The sequence below is a fragment of the Sus scrofa genome, chromosome 15 (assembly GCF_000003025.6).
Source record: "Sus scrofa isolate TJ Tabasco breed Duroc chromosome 15, Sscrofa11.1, whole genome shotgun sequence".
Taxonomy (NCBI): Eukaryota; Metazoa; Chordata; class Mammalia; order Artiodactyla; family Suidae; genus Sus; species Sus scrofa.
In genome coordinates, this window is record NC_010457.5 from 128489547 (window position 1) to 128509772 (window position 20226).

General features: G+C 42.7%; 2 protein-coding genes across 2 annotated transcripts in view; one reads left to right on the forward strand and one right to left on the reverse strand.

Annotated features, from left to right (window-relative positions):
- RHBDD1 (rhomboid domain containing 1) overlaps positions 1 to 9605 on the forward strand; it is a 152837-nt gene extending 143232 nt beyond the window's left edge. The window contains exon 7 of the mRNA XM_021075277.1: positions 9349 to 9605. Coding sequence (XP_020930936.1) covers positions 9349 to 9404 — 56 coding nt within the window. The 3' untranslated portion in view covers positions 9405 to 9605. The remainder of the gene's footprint in view (positions 1 to 9348) is intronic.
- The window catches only part of COL4A4 (collagen type IV alpha 4 chain), a 140075-nt gene that overhangs the window by 17319 nt on the left and 102530 nt on the right, over positions 1 to 20226 (reverse strand). Inside the window, 9 exon segments of the mRNA XM_021075271.1 lie at positions 20 to 145; positions 1759 to 1767; positions 3272 to 3379; positions 5863 to 6018; positions 7234 to 7347; positions 7440 to 7577; positions 8980 to 9051; positions 15100 to 15207; positions 15811 to 15918. Of these exon segments, the coding sequence (XP_020930930.1) occupies positions 20 to 145; positions 1759 to 1767; positions 3272 to 3379; positions 5863 to 6018; positions 7234 to 7347; positions 7440 to 7577; positions 8980 to 9051; positions 15100 to 15207; positions 15811 to 15918 (939 nt within the window).

Genomic DNA, 20226 nt, shown 5'->3' on the forward strand with positions numbered 1-20226 from the left:
ATCAGTGGGAGGCTCATACCTGGTCCAGGGGGACCTCTCTGTCCAGGGAGCCCCATGGATCCTTCTGGCCCTCTTGGGCCTGGTACCCCGGGAAGCCCCGGGATTCGAGGGCAGGCATCCACATCTGCAGGTGGTCCAGGTTCACCTGAAATTGGAGTCACCACATGTGTGAGGGGTTCAAGCACTTATGAACCAGCTCCTTCTGCAATCTCGCGTCAGATGGGCTTCTGACACTACACCGAACAGTTATCAGCAATGCTCCACCATCCACTGTTGGCCCCGTGAAGGCAGGACTTTGTCTCATTTACTATCTGGGGCATGGAATATTCTAGAAAGCTTTTTGTTGAATGAATGATTGGCTGCATGAACGAGTGAATGGGATCTTAAAGGAAGCAAAAAAGTCTGAAATGGTGAAGGTTGGCTGAGACAGTGATCCCTTGGCGACCGTACAGGATTTGCCATCTTTGGCCCCTTTCTTCCTAGATGCCAGCCACCAGTGGAGGGTCCTGGGGGGTTCCTATCACTCAGCTGACTGTTACTCTAATTCATTAGTCTGCACTGCAGCCGGCTGGGTTTCCAGAGCGTCCGTTCCTCAAGGAGACAGCATTTCCGGATTGCTAGGGGCTCCGAAGCAGAGGCTTTCAACTTGAGTGCATACTGGAATTACCCAGGGGAGTTATAAACACACAGATATCTGGGTCCCAACCCAGACGTCCTGGTTTAATTGATACAGGATGTGGCCTGGGCAGTGCCCTCATGTTCGATTGTATAATAAACTCATCTGCAGAGCTTTTCAAAAGGACTGATGCCAGCACCCCCTCTAGACTTAATAAAAAGGAATTTCTGGGGGTGGAATCCAGGCGGGGGTGGGCATTTGGCTGCGACTTCATATTTAGGATGCTCATGTTCTCATCCTGTGAGTTCACACATAGAGTCGCAGAGAGACACTAAAAGGACTAAAGGGAAAACACATTACATGTACAATGGGAATTGTAAAATATACACATTTAAAATAGCAGGATTCCTTAAAATTCTGATTTTGCTCCTCTTCACTTTTTGATAAACCAGGAGCTGAAAGAAAAGAGGCCGAGGCATCTCTTCTAAGGGACCTAAAAATAATACATGCTATCTGTATTCAGGGCACCATTTCTTAGGGTTAATAACACGTGCCTGGAAAGAGCCAGTGCTCACATTCATGACTTTTCTGTTCTTCTTCTCTCTGAAAATATTATGTTGTTGTCATGCTGCAGAGGATTCCGTGCACACTTAGTTGAAGAGAATAATGGCATTTTCATTTGAACACACAAAGAAATTCGCTCCTCGGAAATGGACTTTGGGTGCCGCGGGAAAGGCTCATCACAGCCCCTTATGGGGGTGGTTCAGACCCATCTTTTCATGCTGTGGATACTATTTATTTTAGGGACGGTCTCTGTATTTAGAGGTAGAATTTCTAAAGGAAAGTCGGTATGTACTGTAGCACTTGACAGAGAAGCGCTCACACTCTGTGCCTGATCTGAAATTATGTAAGCTGAGTATCTACACCGCCTTGGCAACCTATAATGAGGCTCGGCGTTGGAACATGCTAATATGGGGTTACTATTACTGCAACAAGGGATTAAAATGGAATATAATTACAGCATCCCATCTAAAAAAAAATGTCACAAAGGTTAACTCACAAGTATGGTGAAAAAGGGACAAGTATGGAAATGACTGGAAAAGAGATGTAGAGGAAATTATTCATTTTCTAGCAATACTTACCTCTGGAACCTGGAGTGATCCAACGCCAAAAAAAGAGAGGCCACCCGACGATTTTCATGTGTTGGAGAGAGATGTTAAAAGTGTGAATTAGGACAAAAGGGAAATAGATTGAGAACATAAGTCGTAATTTGATGACAGCATCAACTGCAAGCAGGATGACGGCATCTTATTTACATAAAAAGTCTACATCAGTGTTACTGACAAGAACAGCTATGACTGACAGAGTTTTCATATCTACAAAGACCTGAAATGAAACTCTCTTGCACAATATAAAATTCAAATAGATTTCTTACGGCAGATATGCCTTAATTGATTATATATAGACATTTCGTCCATTTGAAGGCTTCTGAAAATTACATATTAACTTGCCAAGTTTTGTCCATTCTGCATAGAAAGAAAATATGAGATGGAATCACGGTATAAACTCTTTGTCATGTTGTGCTGTGATCCATCATAAAACAGTGCAGTTTATTTATCATTTGGACTAGAGGGCTAATTTAGGAGATTGCAAACTATTCTGAACAGAAACCACATTGCCACAATATTGATTTAGGATCTTGAAATATATCCCTTCTGCCATTCTCAAATACACATATCTGTTTGCCCTTCCAACTCTTTCTTGGCTTATTTTGACTCTATGATGAAAACCTGTTGTCTACAGAACTTAAATTGAATAGCCTTTCATCTCCACAGGAACTAGTGTAAGTACAGAAAACGTGGAAAACATCTAGGAAAATCTATGGGAGGGAATTCAGGGACAGAATTCGAATATACAATCTTCCCATGTGCAATAAGCAAACCAGTCTTGGCCTCTGATGTGAGGGAACACAGATTTATTTAAGAATGAAATAATAGCATTTGCAGCAACATGGATGGAACCAGAGACTCTCATACTGAGTGAAGTAAGTCAGAAGGAGAAAGACAAATACCATATGATATCACTTATATCAGGAATCTAATATATGGCGCAAATGAACCTTTCCACAGCAAAGAAAACCATGGACTTGGAGAATAGACTTGTGGTTGCCAAGGGGGAGGGGGAGGGAGTGGGGTGAATTGGGAGCTTGGGGTTAATAGATGCAAACTACTGCCACTGGAATGGATTAGCAATGAGATCCTGCTGTGTAGCACTGGGAACTATGTCTAGTCACTTATGATGGAGTGTGATAATGTGAGAAAAAAGAAGGTGTACATGTATGTGTGACTGGGTCACCATGCTGCACAGTAGAAAAAAAAATTGTATTGGGAAAATAACAATTAAAAAAAAAGAACAATAAAAAAAAGAAATAACATATGTAAAATCAATGCCTACTTCTCAAATTTACTTGTTCTGATAAGAAGTTGACCAAACCTGAGACTTTGCAGTGTGGCCTGAGATAAATATAATCTTCATCAGAAATAATAGAATTTGCTGGTAATTTCAGAATAATTACTTTCTGGAAGGTGACCTCATGGTAAACATTGAACGCCATATGTAGGCTGCTAGGTGAAGATTCAGGTGTTAGAAGCTTACCTGGAGGACCCAGGGGCCCTGGTCTGCCTGGAGGTCCAGGTAAACCCTTGTCTCCAGGTGACCCAGGAGTTCCAGGTGGCCCCGGTGGTCCTGGGAATCCCATGGGTCCTGAAAGGAACATATGAAAAGAAAGGCACTGGAATGAAGCAATATAATGACAATGACAGTTCGATGGACTGAATTTAGAGGTGTACTCCCCCCAAACACAGGACAAAGCCAGCCTTAGCTTGCAGAATAGGGTCCCCAGCCTTCTGGGAAGCTGGGAATAGCCTCTGCCTGAAGCAAACACGACAATCCATCCAAAGGACTGCGGAAGATCATTCCACGATCAAGACAAACCTAAATTAGAATGAAAAGCCCAGTAATCCTGAACGTATTCTGGAGACAATGGAAGGGAAAAAATAAGAAAAGATGCTTCGCTGTCTGGGGGCCACCCTGAGTTTCCATCCCACCCTTCCTCGCTCTCTCTTCCTGTTTCAGCCACACCAGCCACTCAGTGCCTCACACATACTGTTCCTTCCCTCCTTCCCATCGGCCAAGTCCTCCTCCTTCTGTAGAATCAGATTACGCCAGGGAAGCCCTCCTTGGAATCCCAACCTAGGTCCAGTTGCTTTTCTTTTTTTTTTTTTTTTTTTTTATTTTATTTATTATTTTTTTTTTGGTCTTTTGTCTTTTTGTTGTTGTTGTTGTTGTTGTTGCTATTTCTTGGGCCGCTCCTGCAGCATATGGAGGTTCCCAGGCTAGGGGTTGAATCGGAGCTGTAGCCACCGGCCTACGCCAGAGCCACAGCAACGCGGGATCCGAGCCGCGTCTGCAACCTACACCACAGCTCATGGCAACGCCGGATCGTTAACCCACCGAGCAAGGGCAGGGATCGAACCTGCAACCTCATGGTTCCTAGTCGGATTCGTTAACCACTGCGCCACGACGGGAACTCCCCAGTTGCTTTTCGATAAGCACTCAGAGAAGCGTGGCCTTCGCCCGCACCCTGCCTCTGAGAGCATGTCTCTCAGTTCATACAGGCAATCCTTTAATGCGAATGTCTGTCTTCCCCTAGGAAACACTGTGCTTAACTGGAGTGGGGAAATTGTTTAAATTTGTTCATTACTATCTTCCTGTAGATTCCTAATGGATATTTATGGAATAGATCAAACATTTCCCAATGTGTAGAAATCTAAAAAGATACACAGAGGAAATTCCCTCATCCTTTTTAATGGTTAAGCATTCTTTGGCCCTTATGCCCACTGGAATGCAAATTAAGAAGCAGGATTAGCGGTTCCACCAATATTTCTAATGCCTTGAATATGCTCTTGCAGGTGGTTGTTTTTTATACAGCGTGCTATTTCCCTAACCCTGAAGGATATTTCCAGGTGGATGTTCATCCTCTAGGGTAGCCCTTAGGGAGGAAGAGTTTCTTAGTAGGGAGAGGAACAAGGCTGTAGAGACAGCCCCTCATCCTTCCTCTTGGTCACTAGAGTGCTAGCATGTTTGTCTAACTCTGGAGTTTAATAACTGGAAGCCCACACACCTGCAGATATAAGCCACATCCTCTAAACCTGATGATATTGCTAATAAAGGGGAAGTTGTTGCTGTGTACTGTGGTTCAGGTTGTGCACTGTACAATTTCAGGGATGCTATTTGCATCCTAGTCATGGCATTCTCATGCTGATTTTAACCTCCCCTCTGCCCTAATAATTTGCCTTATTTCTCACTTGGTTCAGAGGTCAAACAGGGTGCTAGTTACTGGGTTCCTGCAAAGTTCAACATTTGTTTTTCTGGTCTCAAATCTCCTTATTTATACATAGGGAGGTAAAATGGATAATCTTTATTGGCCTCTTCTCAGCAAAATGTTCAAGGAACCTAATAATTCTCTAAAATTCTCATGGCCAAAAAACTAAGGTCCCCAAGTGTTAGTAGTTAGGTAAAATTTAATTAGAATAAATATTTTAGCCTTAAATGGGGAGAGAATTCAGTAATGGAGACTCTTTTGTGAATATAAAAAAGCACAGTCAGCAGTCTAAAACTGAACTGTCCAATACAGAAGCCACTAATCCCATGAAGCTATTAAGTACTTGAAACTGGCAAGTCCAAACTGTGTTTTGCTGTACATATAAAATACACATCATATTTCAAAGACAGAAAGAAGGGTCTTATTTGGGAGAGGAACTAGGTTTGTACAAACAGCCCTACTTATCCTTTTGATAATTTCTGCTTTTAGGTTCAAGTAAGAATATTTGAATATATTGTGTTAAAGTATGAAAATTTATTTTATTTGTTTCATTTTACTTTCAAAATGTGGCTCTTACATCTTTTAATAACATAGGTAGCTTGCATTAAAGTTCTACTGTTTAGTTCTGGTCTAGAAGATTATCAAGTATGTTATAAGGGGCTAAAGATGAACTAGTGTTTCTTCTTCTTGTCCAACAGCTTACTCAAATTTTAGGGCTCTGGGAAAGTCAGGACATATTGGAAATGTGTCACTATTTCCCCAGGACATGAGAGTCACTTTGCCATGGTGCATACCCCAGGCCCTCAAGGGCCAGATAATAAAAGTCATCTAGTACTAGTTAAAGAACAACTTGCTTTCGTACCTTTCTGGCCATCTTTGCCATCACATCCTGGGAAGCCTCTGCGTCCTGGAGGGCCTGGTGGACCTGGTGGACCTGGAGGCCCTGGCAGACCACAGTCACCAGGTTCCCCTTTAAGAAGGTCAACACTCCCAGGGGGCCCCGGAGGCCCGGGTGTTCCTGGCCACAGGGATAGGCAAAAAGATTCTTTCAGTCAAAGACAAAGGTGCACGCTGGCTGCCTGAGAGCTTCCTAAGGAAAGTAATTTAATAGTTTATAAGCAAGGGATGCAAGGAATTAGAAGAGTTTATAGCAAGGGATGCAAGAAAGTCAATAGTATCAGAGGTAAAACAGCATGTCCCATGGAGCCCAAGGTGAGAAATGGTGCAAACAGTCTGTTAGTAACTGTTCGACTAAATGAGCTAAGCAGAGACTCCCTTCCAGGCCTTTTGGAAGTAAAAGTTTATAATTTTTCTTTGCATTGCCATTCCACTGCTTTAACATGGTGGATGTGTGCCTGGATGGATGGGCAGATGGATGGACGGGTGGACAGAGAGATAAGAGGCTTTTGAAAAAATCTGGCTGATGGAAAAGGAATATCCACTTAATTAAATTTAAAACCCTATTTGAAAGCCAGTGTCTACAATGGGAATTGTGCCCCAATTCTATTCCTACTTAGCTTCTACACTTCTTAGCACATTTTTGGGCATTTGTATTTTTCTCAGTGTAAAAGAGAATTATATATTTCATCCCAACCCTACGAAAATTCTAAAGATTTAAAAACAGTGAGTTTGTGTCTCTCTGGAACAGTTCTGTGAACTAGGAGGAATGTGATTGTCTACATTTGGCAGAACACGACACTGAGCCACTCTCCTTTCCCAACTCCCTAACCAGCTCTGCTCTAATCTTACCTTGTTAAATATTGACTTGCTAGAGTTTGTTTTGGGGAAGTGAGGAGAGGAACAAAGAGTACTGTCAGTAGCACAGGAAGAGACTGCTTCTCTGTGTGTGTGTCAGGCTGGGTCCTGCCACTCTGGGCCGAAGCAGCACTTAATGTGCAGATGCTGAGACCAACATGAGAGTGCCTCCCGCTAGGTGCTTCTGCACCCTGATGCTCAGCAACAAGCTGGCGATGGGAGAGGCTTGCTTTGAGTCAGAGCCTGTACCATAGAGAAGCAGTCTGATGGGAGTTAAAATAGAAGCATGAGGGGCCTTAAGCTCTAGTCCCGGGCATGGTCATGAGAGCCAACAACTGCCCACATCTGCTTCCATCTGCCAACAACTGCCCACATCCATTTCCATCTGCCAAGTTGATGGGAATTCTAAGATGCTCCTGCATCCCGGCGGCATCTAAGGAAAGGAGCAGCACCGTCCTTTGCTGGGATTTTCTCATACCTCTTGGACCATCAGGGCCAGGAGGTCCCTGGTCTCCAGGCACACCTGGGTCCAGAATGTCACCCTTAAGAGCTCTTCCTGGGGCACCTGCAGGGCCAGGTGGTCCAGCTTTCCCTGAAGAGGGATGTATCCAGATGTTAGTTTCATCGCATTTGGAAGGTTTGGATTTAGTTCTTGAGGGAAGGGCAAAGTATGCTTCTTCTTACCTGGGGGTCCTGGGGGACCTGGGGGACCTTTTTCTCCAAAAAGTCCTGGAGGAGAAATTCCTGGGCTCCCAGGGTCTCCTCTCTCCCCTTTTGGCCCAGGTATTCCCATAGGACCAGGCGGGCCCATTTCATGCAAACCTGAATGAGGAAAACAGCATTAGCACCGCATCTGCTCGTGTGTCCCTGTTGTGGGGACTGGAAAGGAACGGCTTCCAAATAGGCACGTGACAAGGAGGCAGGTGGTTCTGCTAAGACCAACCACTGGCTGCAACCATGATCTAAATGGCTGCATCCTCTTCCTGGTCGCCGCCTATGCTCCTATGACTCATTGCCCTTGTCAAATGGAGCTTTGATTGGTTTTACGGCTATTTCCAAGATTTGAAAAACGGAACCACTTAATGACAATACCAACGCTTCAACCTCTGCAATGGAAAGAGGGACGTGAATGAGCCCCAACAATAAGGGATTGCAAATAAGCTGGTTTGAAATTTAAGATAGGAACTGGCAAAGAAATAGAATAGCGTGCAGTTTCATGTTGAAAAGGCAGAACTTCACTGGTTTCCTGGAACGGGCACCCATTTCACCAGACTCTTCAGTTTGGAAGAGCCACTCACTGAATCCTAAGTGACCTGAATGACTGCTTGATCTTCCAAACTGTACAAAGGTTTTCTGTCTGTCCCCTGACACAGGTTCCCCAATCCAACAGCACAATTTGGTCCATTCCCCGACAGTCCCTCAAATCTGCATGTCTGATTCCAGCTGCCTGGTCTGAGTGGAAGCTCTTTTCTGAGAAAGGAATGCAACTCACGTGCATTCTATTAACATAACAGAATGAGCTAAGATGTTGATGATTAGCCTATCTGTGATATCAAAAATGACAGCAATTTGTCCAGGTAATTTGTTTGAGCAGCAAGCTATTGAAGGATGCTAGAAGTACTAATTAGACCTGCATGGTTGTACTTAGCATTCCTACGCATCAAATAAAATCTCAACTGTTTGTTATTCAGAATATTTTAAAATCTAGCTTCACCTAAGCATTTATTCAGAGTATTTTTAACAGATGATCACAAGCAGTAAAAAAAAAAAGGCACTGTTGGGAGTTCCCGTTGTGGCCCAGTGGTAATGAACCCAACTAGTATCCATGAGGATATGGGTTTGATTCCTGGCCTCGCTTAGTGGGTTAAAGATCTGCGTTGCTCTGAGCTGTGGTATAGGTTGCAGACACAACTTGAATTTGGCTTTGCTGTGGCTGTGGTGTAGGAACGGCAGTTGCAGCTCGGATTTGACCTCTAACCTGGGAACTTGATGTGCCGCAGGTTCGGCCCTAAAAAGCAAAAGCAAGAGAGAAGAAAAAAAAGGCACTGTTAACCAACCAATCCTCAAATTGGGTTTTCTCAAGTGTCCTTTTTATATAAGGAGTAAGACAGTTCCAACATTTGTTTCTAGGCTAAACCAGAGTCTTAGTTTGGCACCCAAATCTTATGTAGGGTGAAAATGCTAGCGATTCTCACGCAGCCTCTTGCAAAGGGTTTTCTCTTACCTGAAGCTCCTTTGCTTCCTTTCTGACCCTTTAAACCATGCAAGCCGTTCAGGCCAGGCGACCCAGAAGGACCTGAAATACATCACAGGCCTGTGACCCACAGAGAAGACCAGCTGCGCAAGTTCTCCGGCTGCGCTTTGCAGCGACGTCCAGTGAGATGGGGACAGATTCTCCAGGTGGAAACCATGAGCTCTCACCGTCTAAGTGTCACTGTCAAGGCGGAATCTGTGCCAGAGCTCATCATGTAACATGTCCATTTGATCGACGTTTTTCTATTAAGACAGCTTAACACATACCTTTCTTTTGGTTTTAATATATGGCTGTGACTTTACAACCATATCATGACCTGATCTCTTTCTCTCTCTCCAGCTGGATACAGTCTAGAATTACTGAATCATGGTATAGGAAATAACTCCGATCCCTAGAACAATAAAATCACCCTGGACAAGGAAAGAGACTGGATGGGAGCAAACCCGTGTCCTTCCTCCCAGGCTCAGCATCTTCCCATTCCACACAGTCTGCAGATTCTAATTTCTCCAGGATCTAGTCAGGTAAGACAATGAGCACAGGTGGGGCCCTCGGCTACTGGGAAATACATGCTCTCCTGTTTTGTTTGTTTGTTTGTTTGTTTAAGGCTGTGCTTGTGGCATACAAATTTCCCAGGCTGGGGGTCAAATCGGAACTATAGCTGCCGGCCTACACCACAGCCACAGTGAGCAGGATCCAAGCCACATCTGTGACCTACTCCACAGCTTGCAGCAATGCAGGATCCTTAACCCACAGGAGCGAGGCCAGGGATTGAACCTGCATCCTCATGCAGTCAGGTTCTTAACTGCTGAGCCGCAACAGGAACTCCTCCAGATTTTTTTAAGCACTGTGCTTGCTACTCAGAAAGAACAGGCCTGCAGGTCAGGTGCGCTGCAGTGATTTCTTGGCCACCGCTTCACTCAAAGAGAACCATTCTGATGCCTCTTCATAGAAACCAAATTTATTTCACACTGATTGCTGAGATCTCCATTTTCTGTGATTAGAGGATCTCATCGTCTTTCAGCTATTGTCAGATGTCACCATAGCTCTCTGAGGAAACAGCTACTAAAGTGACTTTACATTAGTTGTCACTGAACAGCTATAAATCTGCAGATGGATACATATATAGATATTTATAATCTATAACACATATTATGATACATATAGCTGATATGATATATAATGATACATGTAGCATACATGTATCATTATCTATATCATATTATATATTATAGGGAGGAAGTAGAGGGGAGAGGGAGGAGGCAGATAACTAACAGGTACAGAGCATCTCCTGGCTGCTAAGCCTTCTGCCAAGTGCTGGCAGATGTGGGAGAAAGAATCTCCTCAGCCCTTGGCCAAATCTGGTAGCCTTCCTACTGCACTAATAGATCTTCTGTCCAGTAACTGTTCTTTCTCATCTCAGGCTAAAACCCCTCGGCGCACAGTCAGCCACTCATTCAGTTTGTTCGCACCCCTCGATTTTGTGGCAATCCTCAGCTTATGACGAACACCCAGAAGGGCCTCTCTCCTACCCCCAGGACACCAACATAGAGCTCCCGCAATGCCCTCTGCTGGTGCCCATCCCACTCTGTACAAGAATCCTGTCTGTGGTGGTGGGTTCACTTTGAGTAAATTAATTGAGTGCAAGATCAGCTCTTACTAGTCTCTCTATCCCCCCACTTACTGTATCACCTGACACAGTAGGTGCTCAATAAATGTTTGTGAATGAGCGAGCGTGGAAGAGGGAGGGTGAGGGATGGAAGGAGTGGAGAGAAAGCTATAAAAAGTGTGGACTCCCATTTCTAATTGCATGTCACATCTTTCATTGATAGAGTTATGGGAGGACTAAAATTTGGAGAAGTTAGAGCTATTTGTATATAAATAATTCAATTATTTACAAATATATAAATATATGGAATAATATATATTAAATATATTGACTATATTTATGTCCAATTATTATCTCTTCATTAAAGCAAGTCTCCTGTAAACTTTTTACTGGATGATAGGACAGTTCGTTGGTTCCATTTTTTTTTATCATTAGTGAAAACAGTTCTTCTATCTCTAATATCAAAATGTTAGTTTGGCATGAGTGAGCTTTATTCTCTTGCACCCCAAAAAGGGGGGGGTCTACCCTCATTTTCCCTAAAACTCTTATTTCCTAACTACTTTGATCAGTTCTGGCTGAGTTTATTTTCCAATTCTCTTTCCCATTTATGAGCAAATGTTTCCAATTTGCACCCCAGAAACACACGGGTCTTCTTCACCTGCTACATCTGGATACTTACTGCCATCTATCTGAAATGAGAATACATTTGTGTGTGTGTGACATCTCTGCTATTTCAATGTGCTCTGATCTCTAGCTGAAGCCACCAGGATGGATGGTTCGGGGGACTTGGCTGGGGGTGGAATATCTCAGCTTCTGCCAACTCTCCATTGTCTCATCAACACATCCAGATCCTGTACCGTCACAGCCCAGCCCCTTGTCATTGTTGAACTGGCCGACCCTTATCTGACCCAATGTTATCTTTCTAAATTGAATGCAGCTACATCTGGGTAGGGCTTTGAGGGCCATTTTTCCTTTCTACTGAAAGCTTTTTATCAATCCCATCTCTAAATCAGAAAGTTGTTCATGCATAACATATAGACAGGGCAGATGGGAGCCAATGAGAATCACGAAGCGCATTCCTTGGTAATGAGGCTGTTTTATTCACCTCTCTCGTTGTCCTCTGGCTGAACATCATTTACGTCTGCATCTTGCTGCAGGCCCCGGGCCCCTTCCCCTGGCGAGAGACTCCAATCTCCCACCCCAGCCAGCTTCCATCTGTGTCAGCCAGCAAACCCTGTGACCGGATTCCCGCCCTGAGGTTTTCTTTTGTTCCGAAGCCTGAAAATACTACTCTCTGCCCAGGGGCCTTTCACAGGTTTATGAGTTTAACACAGGGTGACCAACTCATCCCTATTTGCTGGAGACTTTCCCAGGATCGAAAAGTCTGTGTCCTGAGCTTCTCCATCCCAGGCCAACCAGGACAACTGGTCACCCTAACTGGACAGCTGCTGGGGAAGAGAGACCTTTCTTTGTGACTATAGGTATGGCTGAACACAGTGGAGAACTTAGCAAAACAGATTCTGAAATAAGACTGAATTCTTTTTTACTGCAGAAGATACACAAGTGCCTTCTCAGGGGGCCGCACGAGAGCCTAAGATATGGTCTCCTATCCGCAGGCTTCAGTCCCCAAATGGACTTAGTGACAGGTGCTGACAGGCAGTGGGGAACAAGAGAGAAACAATCCTGACTTGACAGAACAAACAGGCAATTACTTCAAGGCTGGTAAGTGCTTCGGGGGAGGGGCAGGAGGGGACACTGGCTGTGAAAAGGGGCAGAGGATGTTTCCATGGTTTTCATAGCTGTGAGATGCCTGGCAATTCTATGCTGGTAAAAGACATTCCAAGGTGCTTTTTTTCTTAGGAAATATCATACTTGCCACCAAGCAAAACAACCCAGACAATATCCTTTACAGTTTTCATGCTGGTGATAGCTGTGTTTAGGTTTTCAAGATTGCACTTTTATGTGAACATCTAAGTAGCTTCATTGCCTTCCTTTTAGAGGCAAAGTTACTAGAAAATTTAAATCTAGGACCAAGCCATTTTTACCTATGTTGGAGTTAAAGTTTAAATCCAACTGAACACAAGCAGGACTCAGAACCCATATGGCCTGTTCTAGCAAGCAAACAACTCTGAGTTCAGCAGATGGCTTGTTCAAACAAAATAATCAGTCCCCTTGACTTATTTAGAACATACTTCAAATATTTAGTTTCTCAGTTCAAAGTGTTTCTGCTGGAGTGTGGTTCATTTTTCTATCAGCATGATAAAACTGCAACAATGGATTTATATCGTAGATTTTTTTCATTCCTAGGAATGTATTTCACTGTTTCTTTCTTCTTCTTCTTTTTTTTTTTTTTTAAAGACTGACTGTTCACTGGGCTGTTTGCAGGGAAACAGTGTCTCTGCATGGTCAGGAAGCACCACTGCAGCATCTGTCTGAGCATTAGTAGGAAGATTTGGGTTGATATATTCATTTCCTCACCTTCTCTTCTTAACAAACTTATTTCATAGCACAAAATTATGACGTCGTGGGAGATAATAGCAAATGCATTAGCTATTAGTTTTTAAATAATATATCATACTGAAGTTATGTGATGAATGCACATTAATTCAAGGCAAGGAAGAAATAGCAATCATAACAAAAATTTGGTCATTTTAATCAAACTGGGTGTATATAATGGCACTTGAAAATCCTTGCCATTTTAGTAAATTAGGAGGGTCGGAAGAAGCAGAGATGTAGGAGAAGTAAAATAACAGGAAATGTTTTCTTTCAGTTCTTTACCAATTTTGTCCTCCAGATGCTCAAAAAAGCACCAAAGAGTACCCCACCAGGGCTGGAGGGACTGTCAGAGACAGGAAACTGTCCCCAATAAATAGAGACACTCTTAAAAATAACAAAATTATCATTTTGCTTGGAACCCTAAATTTATCACCAGTCACTACACTTCACATTACTAAAAATGCCCACAGAGAGGAAGAACAGTACTGAGATGTCGTGGCTTGTGATGGGAACGTTTTCCTATTAACCTATTTGGCTGCGTAGAAATATGTAAATTCACCCGTTCTTCAAAATAAATGGCTTTTCTCTTTGCAGAGGTACCAGGTAACATCTCCTACACAGCTCCTTGCTGGAAGACTGGAATTATTTGAAATCTAGCTCCTGAGGGATTGAGGTGAGAGGGTGGAAAAACATGACTTGGAAACAATAAGTGGATTAAGCCCCAAAGAAGGTATATCCAATTCTTCCGAGAGGAATTACTTTTTCTGTTACCAAAATGTCATGTATGTACGAATCAAAGAGCAGAAGCTAAGTGAGAGGACAGGGAGGAAGGAGCTAGAGGGGTCTCGGTTACAGAAATCTACCCCGGAAGGCTTAACCCTTCGACGGTTGATTGACGTGAAGACAGACCCTCAAGCTTCACAGCGACTGGTTCAGTTGTTCATTCTTGTCTTTTTCCATTAATTAATTAACCTATTTTTATAAATAAATAAATAATAACAATAACCAAACAACAGACTTATTGGGAATCTCCTGGTGCCAAGGATATAAAAATGGTTCTTGCTTTTTAAAAAATTATACTCTACATGGTGAGAAAGAGCTCTAACGAAACAACAGAAAGGGTTATGCTAGAGGTACATACAAAGTATCCATGGAAAAATGGTTTTTTCTAAAATGGAAGAAATGGACTGAAGAGGAAGGAGCAATACAGCTGAATGAAGGGACATGAAGATTGGTTAATAAAAAATTGTATTTTTTCTATTCTATTTTATTCCACCACCAGACCTATATTATAACCAGTCTACTATACTTGGAAGTTCCTAGGCTAGGGGTCCAAGCAGAGCTACAGCTGCAGCTACAGCTACCACAGCCACAGCCACGAGGGATCGAGCTGCATCTGCGACCTACACCACAGCTCATGGCAACACTGGATCCTTAACCCAATGAGTGAGGCCAGGGATCGAACCTGAATCCTCATGGATCCTAGTCAGGTTTGTTAACCACTGAGTCATGAAGGGAACTCCCCCAGTCTACTATACTTTAAAAAGGGAAAAAACTTAACCAGGAAAAAAAATGCCTCTTTCTCAAAGACAGTGAACGCTAATTCCTTCTCCTTGGCATCTCATTCTTTTCTCTTCTCCTACTTTCCACCATTGGCAAATGTGTATTTACTATCTGTGCCCCCTACGAAGCTGTGAGATCCATGAAGACAGAAACCATGTCTATTTTCTTCAAGCTTGTGTCTTGTGCCTAACACAGAATCTAGGACACAATTAGGAGTTTGACTCTCTGGGGAGAGAGTAAATGAATAAGCCTGAACATTATGGAAAAGGCTGGGAGGAATGCCCTCAAAACGAGGTGCCAGTGGGCATCCTGGGAAAGAGCCAGGCCCCAGAGCGTGTCACTGGGGTGCCTAAAGGCGCTGTGACCTTGTGTGAGCATCACTGGCCAGAGCTTTCTGATGGGTCGTGGGCTTCCTTTTGACTTACCTTTTATTCCCGGAAGACCTGGTGCCCCTGCATCACCCATGAGGCCCCTTGGCCCAGGGTCTCCCATTTCTCCTGGCTGTCCCTTTGGCCCAGGCACCCCTGGATTACCTGAGGATGACAGGAGGGAGGTTTTGCAGACACCCAGATGATACATAAGTTTCATTAACTGGAAGATCATTTATGTTCTTAATACAGGGGTAATTGGGAATATTGTTTGTTTCCTTTTTCTTCCTAGATCTCCTCACTTAAAGCAGGAGGAGAAAATACACTTCTGAGTGATTAAAGTTACCAAGTACGATTTGAAATGTTCACTTCATGCTGAATTGGCAGGAGAAGGAGCCATTAAAATGTTGTGTTGTATGTGTGCTAGCTGCCTTGAGTCTAAAGGAGAAAAGGAAATCAGCAGCCTGAATGGCAGGTGCATTAGGAAAGGCTGGACGGGGTGCTTTCCCCATCAGATCATCTTTTTGTGCCTGGCATCCTCTTGGGCATGAAACAGCTGTCTTCATTTACTCCCAGACAAACCCTGTGAGATCAGACTAGCTCTAACTTAGAGGTGAGGAATATGAAAGTTTAAGTGACTTGTCCAAGGTCACAAGTCTGGGAAATGACAGAGCCTGCACTGAACCAGGGCTAGGTGAAGGCTGGCTCCTTCCATACCCCAAGAGATAGATGCCTTCCTGGGAAGTCTCTAAGCTTCTTTTAAGATACCTGGACACCCTGCTGGTCCAGAGGAGCCAGGCAGTCCCGGCCTTCCTGGGGGTCCTCCAGGTCCTGGAAAACCGGGCAAGCCCTGCTCTCCGGGCGTTCCCAAATGTCCTAAAGAAAGAAGGATTAAACACTGAGCAGTTGTAGTTGCCCTTCAAGACAAGGAATCTATAAAACCATCAACTTCAGCTCTTTCTATCCTCTGCTTGCGTTTTTAGACATAAAATTTTTTCCATTGAAACGATAACATTAAGGAAAAGACTAAAAAAAAAAAAAAAACCTATAATCCCATCAACTTAACAGAGCATCTCGTCAATATATAGTAATATGCAAATAAGACCCACAATTTTACATTCTTTTTTGATTGGCATGGTATCAAAAGTAATTTGCCAAGTTTGATATCATTTTCCTAATTGTTGTTTTTAAGCAACTGGCTGATGCTTACTGAGTTACCCCTAATTAAACTAATTAATCTAATTTTCTCTACTATTGGCCATCCAAATTATTTCTAACTCTTACTGTTATGCATAATGATCTTTATACACCTTTAATCAATTTTTCCTCCTATTAAGTTCTTTTCTTAGGAAAAATTCCTAGGAGTAGAATTTTTATGAACAGAGTCCGATGTTTTGGGGTTTTTTTAAATGCATTTTTAAATGCTGAAGGGTTTTGGTTCTTTTTTTAATGCACTTTTAAATGCTGAAGTATTTTAAAGTAAATCACAGGCATCTTAGAATTTCATCCCTATATATTTCAGGAGGCATGTCTGAAAAATAAGAACATTTTCCTATGTGGCCAAAATAACATGCTCACAGCCAAGAAAATTAATAATGATCCTTATTATCATTTAATACTCATTCCATTCTTGTGTTTTCTCAGTTGTCCCCTTAATGTCTTTCACAGCTGGTCTGTCCACCTCAAGTCTCATTCCAGAACCACACGCTACATCTGGTGGATACATCTATTAGGTTAAAAAGAAAAACCTACTACGGTCCCTTTCTCAGGACAGTGACTTGCTGAAAAGTTCCGCTGTTCTTAGTCTTCTAGAACAGACCATGTTAGCATTTGGTTCTCAAGAGAGATTGCCAGTGGTTGGGGTAAATGTCCCACCGACTCACACCTCACACCACCGCGTGGAACCCACCCATAGCCCCCCCATCACAACTCCAAGAGCCCCGCCACGTATGCCCTGGGGATTTTTTTAGACTGTTGATGTGTTTAGTAAGGATGCTAATTTAGTAGGGATGAAATGCTATTTCGGGCTTACTTTAAATGACATGTCTTTGATTACTAGAGGAGATGAGTTCCCTGTGTGTTTATTTATAACATATGACTTTAATACAATTCATATCTATAGGATAACCCAATCATCTGGGCTGAAAATGACCATTTAACTCCACAAATAAAATACGTGGTTCTGTACTTCCAAACCCATGAGGGCCATAGTCACTATTTATCATAACACATAAGAAACAAGCCTATGTTAGTCTATACCTGTTCCCTGATCAAATTTAAGATCTATGTATTGTTTTATTTCTGAAAATATTCCTGCAGTAAAGATGAGGCAGCATTTTTCCCCCCCTCAAATGAAAAAAAAAAAAAAAAAACACTGAATGATTAAAGGCTTGCCTCTTCAACTGCAGTCGTATTAAGAACAGAACTTTTGAGTTAACCTGTATTTTCTCTTTGAAATAAAGGAGGGGAGGTAGAACTGAACCCACTATAATCATATAAAATCCTCTGAGACAGGCTTAAGGTCTATGCTTTCTTGTTAGGCTTGTTCAAATTCAATGCATCTTTCTGCAGTCAATGGAAATTGCATGTTTAGCTGAACTCCATGTCGGTGAATAACATATGATGTAATTTTAAAATTTGAACCTGAAGCTATACCATTTGGGAAAGGGGACAGTTTAAATGGTGATAACCATCGGAGACCAGGGAAAATGACACCGAGGCACTTTTTCTTTAAAAAGTTAGCCTGCATGTAAAATACCTCAGATTTATGATTTTTAACTTAACATATTAAGTAATAGCAAAGGCCTCCACCTTGGACCCCTTTCAGCTTATAAAATCTTACCACCCTAAGGGTTTACAAAAAAGTTCCAGTAAGAGCGGAAAATTGTCTTAATGTTTTGCTGACCAGTGATGACGATGATGAATTACAATTTATATTTGTGTAGCAATTTTTAGCTTATAAATTGCTTTCAAGGAACCTCATTTGATCCGCAGGACAACCTGCAGCACGCTTGGGGCCGGTTTACAGGTGAGGAAGCAGCACAGAGATGAGAAGCAACTTGCCCAAGACCACACGGTCAGTGATGATGGAGGCTGACCAGTGATTTTTAAACCCCTCATTTTTCTTTCTGAGCCCTCCGTCTTTATGCACATCCACAATGCTAAGCTCCAAGCTATTTTCCCCTGCAAATGTACACGTGGGCTGTACACTTCAGTTAAAATATGGCTTTATCCATTTGACCATGCCAGGGGTTAAAGACCCATACAAAAGAGAGTGGAGAAGGAAGTGTGTTGCCAGTATAACAGCTTGTTTTTCTGTTAGACTTCCGTTTGAGCCATCTTATGGTATAAAAACCAAGAAACAAACTTTCCCGGAAGAGTTCTGCTCACATATTCTTTCCATTGTGTAGAAGGAAACATGGCTATTGCCAAAGAGAATTGTAAGATGATGCACAAAACGGTGAAAATGAGGGATCGGGAGCTTGAGCTTATCAGACACAACTCCGAATAGATTTACAAGGAGATCCTGCTGAATAGCATTGAGAACATTGTCTAGATACTCATGTTGCAACAAAACAAAGGGTGAGGGAAAAATGTAATTGTAATGTATACATGTAAGGATAACTTGATCCCCTTGCTGTACAGTGGGAAAATAAAAAAAAAAAAAAGAAAAGAAAAAAAGAAAATGAGATGCTTTCATTTACAAGGGACACATCATCTAAATACAAACCTGGTCTCTAACCTGGCCATTATCAGCTGAATGAGACCGGGCATCCCTTACTGAACCAATCATCTGTGGTTAAACATTTGTTCATTCAGGCAATGGATATCCCTGTGCACGCATCTCTGCCCATTGATCTGGTTAGTGACTTAAGATCTGTTCCCTCAAGTGGAATCAGTAAAAGGATGTGGCTCTTTAGTCAGCTGTGGGTCAACTAATGTAGCCACCTCAGCCTCCACCGGAGAAGAAGAAATCACTAGTCCATCCTGATCTGTTCTGAGGGATTATACATCAAATGCTAAGGATTAAACAGAGTGCTGTTTTGCAAAAACAGATTTGCTGTTGATGATGAGGTTTTACTTTTTTTTTTTTTTTTTTTGACTTTTTAGGGCTGCACCCGAGGCATATGGAAGTTCCCAAGCTAGGGGGTCAAACTGGAGCTGCACCTGCTGGCCTACGTCACAGCCACAGTAACTCAGGATCCGAGCCAGGTCTGCAAACTAACACCACAGCTCACGGCAACGCTGGATCTTTTCACCCACTGAGCAAGGCCAGGGATGGAACCTGCATCCTCATAGCTGGATTCGTTCCACTGAGCTACAACAGGAACTCCTGAGTTATTACATTTTGGGACCTCATTTTAGTAAGCGAGGTATTCAATGATATCTTAGCCACGGCACTCCTCAAAGGCATTTGCCTGTGCTTCTCTGAGGAGGAAAGAAACGGCTGGAAAGACAACCTGCAACTGTCATCAGTTGAGTGGTTGCTGCTAATGTATCATTTTTAGTTATAGAGATTGCCAAATAGTCCAAATTTTGATTGTTTGCAATAATTGGTTTTGACCCTGTCAAAATCTGGACATGCGTGGGGAAGGCTATTGCTTTGTTTTTCATTTTTTAAAGTTTTATTGAAGTATGGTTGATTTACAATGTGGTGATAATTTTCTGTACAATAAAGTGATTCCAGGTCATGTGAACCATGGTGGAAAAAAAGACGGTGAATTGCTGGTGTCTAATCATGGTGTCCTCCTAGGCCAGTGTTTATATTTAATCCTTCTGATAGCAACTTAATGAGCAAGGGGGAAAGAAAATCCTGACACAATCATTTAGCTAGGAGGATAAAGCAATTGTTCTATTTTTCAAACCAAACTTACTCTTTTTTATTTGAATCAGAAAAGTATGTAGCTGGGAGTTCCCGTCGTGGCTCAGTGGTTAATGAATCCAACTAGGAACCATGAGGTTGCGGGTTCGATCCCTAGCCTTGCTCAGTGGGTTAAGGATCTGGCATTGCTGTGAGCTGTGGTGTAGGTTGCAGACATGGCTCGGATTCCAGGTTGCTGTGACTCTGGCGTAGGCTGGTGGCTACAGCTCTGATTCGACCCCTAGCCTGGGAACCTCCATATGCTGCGGAAGCAGCCCAAGAAATGGCAAAAAGAAAAAAAAAGAAAGAAAGAAAAGTATGTA